Source organism: Pagrus major, chromosome 22, assembly GCF_040436345.1.
Source record: "Pagrus major chromosome 22, Pma_NU_1.0".
NCBI lineage: Eukaryota > Metazoa > Chordata > Actinopteri > Spariformes > Sparidae > Pagrus > Pagrus major.
The window spans coordinates 11,920,156-11,925,455 of NC_133236.1; the positions used below are offsets into that span (position 1 = coordinate 11,920,156).

Consider the following 5,300-nt stretch of genomic DNA (forward strand, 5'->3'; position numbering starts at 1 on the left):
TTGCATTAGTCTGTCCAGGTGCTAGTGCCTTTTAGTCTCTGACTCTCACAAAAATACTCACTTTGTTGAGACATGAGAAAGCTCTTGAAATACAAAAAGCTAAGGGAGTGCATTTGGGGTATTATTCCCATTATTGTGTTGGTTTATGTGTTACTCTAACATAACATCGATACCAAAATCACACAGTTAAAATAATAATCAATGGCATTTAATAGCAGTGCAGAAACCCTGAGCCCTTATAGCGCTGCCAATCATTAACCTGTACAATCTTGTCAATGCTGAGCCCAAAATTGTCCACCTGAGAGGGATCATTTCCAGATGTCATGACAACGTGACAGCTCGAACTGTTGTGCAATTTCATCTGATCTAAAGTTCAAGTTGCCGTAGACAGGTTTGATTCGGTGCACTTGGCTCCCTCTCAGTCAGCTGCACACTCGGTGACTGGTCTGTTTGTCTGCACAGAGCCCCTTTAAATTCAAAGGTAAGGTCTACAATTATTTATTTTTTCAATTGTTGGTCATTTCTTCTGCACAATAGATCAAATTCCACGAATTCAAACTTAAATTTCGTTGTGTTACTTTTGAAATAAGATTGACGCAGGCTCAACCATATTTTTATGTAGGCAGATATTCCTACCTTGACAGAGTGTTGTACACATGTTAAGTATGCTGACAAGAATCTATATTATCTACATATTTCCATACTTTCAGAGTGCAGAACTCTTGGCATTGTTAACATACACCAAATGTTCTTTTAACTTTGACTAGATAAAGTCATCAGAATCAGAATCAGAATTCCTTTATTGTCCCACAACGGGGAAATTTGTTTGCCAAAGCAGCCAAAGGAATAAGAATATTTACAAAAAAAAGATAAAAAATTAACAATATAAATTAAGAAGGTAAGAAATAGAATAGACTTGTCATAATTTAGTCATTAGTTAGCATTCACCGTGAACACACTAAAGTGCCTTTCTTCTGGTAAAAAATGTATATTTACGCAGCATTTCAAAGGCGCCTAGATTACAAACATCTGTGCAATATAAATTCCTCTCCTATCATTATATCCAATCACATGTAGTGAGATAACTTGAGATAAGTCTTTGTTATGTAATTTATTTTACGGCTCCAACTTTACATTCTAAACATTCTTTACTGTCCTGTAGATTAGGAGGTTTTACAACATGTGATTGTATCTCCGCACCAAAATAGAGTTTTTTACTGTTGTTGATGATGTTTTTCTACAATTCCTGTTAATCAATAATCAGAATGCTTTAAAATATACTGAATATGGAGAATAAAATGGTTAATTAGACGCCACTCATGACTTTTACATTCATTTTCACAAATTACCCTTATATCCTGAGAAACCTGATACCAATTTAATACTATTCACTAGGTCACTACAACTTAACAATGATCCGCCAAAAAATTAGAAGATGATCTGCAAATCACAGAGGGTAACCAGTGTTCTAAACAAATAAAATATTATTATTAAAATATGACTTTAATACTTTAATATGACTTTACTACTTACTACTACTTTTGTAAGTACAAAAAAGTAAATTATACACAATATCGACATGTCCACACCGTATACTATGTTTCTTATCAGACTTATCAGAGCCCATATTCAGCATTTTTCTTACTATTGGAAACCAATGTCAGCTGGGATCAGCTCCAGCCCCCCCGTCCTTAAAAGGCTTATCCTTAAAAGGATAAGCAGTTACAGACAATGGATGGATGGATTAAATTATATAGTATATAATAGCTAAATGAGAAACAAGGTTCTTCTCCTCTGTCTCCATCTGACAGTCAGTCTTCAGCTTGTAGATACGTGTGAGATCATAGTTCACTTGGGCAATCATAAGTGGAATTAATTTACAATTAATAAATATTTTTTGATTTGATTGTTATTTCCTTTCCTTTTCCTCATCAGATCAGAGACCATGGGAGAGTGGGGTTTTCTGTCCTCTCTACTGGACAAGGTCCAGTCTCACTCCTCTGTCGTCGGGAAGGTCTGGCTCAGTGTGCTTTTTATCTTCAGGATTATGATTCTTGGAGCTGGAGCAGATAAGGTTTCCATCTATTAATTCATACTTTATTTTCTGTAACATTTCACCTAACTGTTGAATCTCTGAATTACCTTTCTGACACGATCAAAGGCTTCTAGGTGAAATGATACCCCCTGGTGGCCATAATGGAGGTCCACAGCCTCTGAGCTTTAGTAACTAAAAACTGGATTCAGTTTGATAACAAATCCGGTTTTGTAATTATAATATTATATAATTATATTTTGAGTTGGTCATCCTACAGTCCATCCATATTATAGTCTACTGCTTATCCTTTAAAGGGCAACTTCACCAATATTACATTTTAAAGTGTGTTTACATGTCTTGGGTAGTACAACTGGATATGTGGAAAAAAGCAGTATAAAGCCTTTTGTGGCTCCAGGTGAAGCTGCTTGTAAATCTGCTAAATTGCCTCCAGGGATGTCACTCAGTGGCTAAGTTTCATTATGGGTAATGTAGGCTGCAGGTTTTGAAAAGGACGAAGAATAAATGGAATAAAAAAAGGCGATGTCTGCTGTATCGATTTTTGATCATTTGTTTTAATTTCAATTTCATTTTTTCTCATTGCAGGTATGGGGTGATGAACAGTCGAACATGATTTGTAACACCAAACAACCTGGTTGCAAGAATGTCTGCTATGACCAAGCCTTCCCAATCTCACACATTCGATTCTGGGTCCTCCAGATCATCTTCGTCTCCACACCAACGCTGTTCTACCTCGGTCACGTCATGCAGGTTATCCACAAAGAAAATAAGTTGAGACAATATATACAGAAGTACTCTGGAAGTCAGGTCGTCAAAGGTCCCAAGTACAGTGATGAAAAAGGCCACGTCCAGATTAAAGGCAACCTGCTGGCAACCTACATGACCTCCATATTTTTCAGAATCCTCCTGGAGATAGGGTTCATTGTGGGGCAGTATTATCTGTATGGGTTCATCTTGGAACCGTTAGTCGTCTGCTCCCGAGCCCCCTGTCCCTTCACTGTAGAGTGCTACATGTCTCGGCCCACAGAGAAGACCATATTCATCCTCTTCATGCTCGTGGTGTCCTGCATTGCTCTCTTTCTCAATGTAGTAGAGATCTTCTATTTGCTGTGTTCTCGCTCATCCAGACGAAAATCTAAAACAGTGCCAGCTTCTGCCATTGCCATTTACCCACGTTTAAATGGTGACAGTCAGATGAGAAATGAGAAGCTTAGCCTCCATGATGTAAGTCACAGCACAGCCTGAAGAATGCTATTTAGATCCAATGTGCTAAATGCAAACAGTCACAATCAGCGAGAAATGTGAGGGGGGAAAAATGTGACTAATGAGGCTAAATCAGCAAGAGATCATGGCCCTCGTGTTTAAAACTACTCAAGAGTTATTTATTGATGTGATGCTTAAAAATTCATGAAATTGGGAAAAGTATCAGTAGAATATTTATGATTGTTCATAAAGTTTTTAATATTTTTAAAATGCACAGGGATAATACAACATACTGTACAGGATCACTAAAGCAAACTTTAAATTTGACAAAAGTAAGTTTTTGTGGTTATATTTTGTCTATTGCTTTCTATCTTGTTTTGCACTTACAACTACAAGCCACCTTTTAATATGGGTACTTTGGTCATTGTGATGTTAACATCTGCAGTCTGTGGTCTCTTGGTACATGTAAGGGGGACCTGACCATATAATTTGACTTGACTGTAAATGCCTCTGTGTCTCTGTTGCATTGGCTAAGAGTCATTTTTAGAACTGTAAATACTTCAATGACAAATTATTTGTTTTTTCAAGTTTCTTATTTTAATATGACTATGTACATTATGTTTACAAATGATTTCAATGAAAAAATATATTATTTAAGTAAATATACTTATTAAAATATGTTGAAACATTTCCAACCACATCTCAATTTTTGTTTTATTACCACTGTCATTATATTCATAATTTACCATTTTTGTTATTGGGTATATTTTTGTTTATGGGTTACTGAGATACAGAAAAACATTTAATTATTTTTTGATAAACCCTATTGGTATAGTACTGGAATAATCATATTAGAGGAGCTTACAAAATGTACTTTATGGTTCAGTCTCACTGCTCTAGTCATCCCCATTACCAGCAGCAGGATGTGACTTCACCACTACTAAGCATCTTACAACAAAATATGTATACACATTTTCTATAAACTGATCAATCAATAAGTTGCAACGTCAGAGTTAAGTTGGCCTGTAAAGATAGACTTGTGAGTAGATGAGTCTCCGTGTTTGGCATGATGTCGTTTAATGTCCATTACACCTTCTATGGTCTCATTAAGCCACTTGTTAGCAACCACTGTATTTAAGACACATACAGTAAGTACTTTATAATTCAATGGTGGGACAATGAATGATGTATTTTATGTCGTAGAACAAAACGTGTAAATATCTTCAGCCTGTGGTTATGACAGACCCAATTCCAGCCATTTAATCGAAAACCGATTTAAAAAACTCATTGAATTTTAGATGAGGGAACCGGAAGTGCAAAAATGCTACCTTTTTTTTTTTTTTTTAGGGTTTTAGGACTCATTACTAAGCATCTCTATTAGCTACTAAGAGTCAGACATTTCCCTCAAAAGCAGGGCTGTAGTGGGGGCAAATGCACATAAACTCAGTTTATCCACCTTTTTCAAATGAAACAAAGGGGTTTGCTCAACTTTTTATGGAGTAACAATAACTTATTGGACAGTATACACAGCAGACACTTATAGTTTGGCCTCCTTTTATGACCACTACAGCACTGCTCAGGAGTTGATGGAGACAGGGGCTAAAAATAAGTGTCTAATCAGGTCCTTAACTCTAAATTAAAGAAAATACCAATTTAAAAGGTGGACAAGTCGATGTTGCGTTCACTTTCTCTGGCAAAAATTCGGTTATTGCAGGTGTAAAAAGCACTGGAAACCTAAAATGGACGATAATGTCGAATGTGACCTTATCACTCCGTTACTCCTAGATGATTTAAAACCACAGATTAACGGACAGAGTGCTGAGGTCAACAATAAGTCGAACCAACAGCTCAATAATGTGGTATTTTTGTATTTTATCAGCACTAACCAGAGGGACAGCAGCTCAAGTTTACGACGGTACCCTGTTGGGACAGACCACAAGATGGCGCCAGTAACGCACACAGCAGAATGTCCATGTCAGTTGCCAGCCGTCCCGCCCACCGCCCACACACCGCTGAACACCAGCTTCCTTTTCCTCCTCCCGAC

The 5,300-nt window shown here is 36.9% G+C and overlaps 1 protein-coding gene across 1 annotated transcript; it reads left to right on the top strand.

Annotated features, from left to right (window-relative positions):
• The first annotated feature begins 401 nt into the window (after positions 1-401).
• On the top strand, positions 402-3,951 carry LOC141017939 (gap junction Cx32.2 protein-like). The gene is made up of 3 exons (XM_073492755.1): positions 402-481; positions 1,936-2,074; positions 2,639-3,951. The coding sequence occupies exons 2-3, from the start codon at positions 1,946-1,948 to the stop codon at positions 3,296-3,298; spliced, it is 789 nt and encodes a 262-aa protein (XP_073348856.1). The 5' UTR covers positions 402-481; positions 1,936-1,945; the 3' UTR covers positions 3,299-3,951.
• The last annotated feature ends 1,349 nt before the right edge of the window (positions 3,952-5,300 follow it).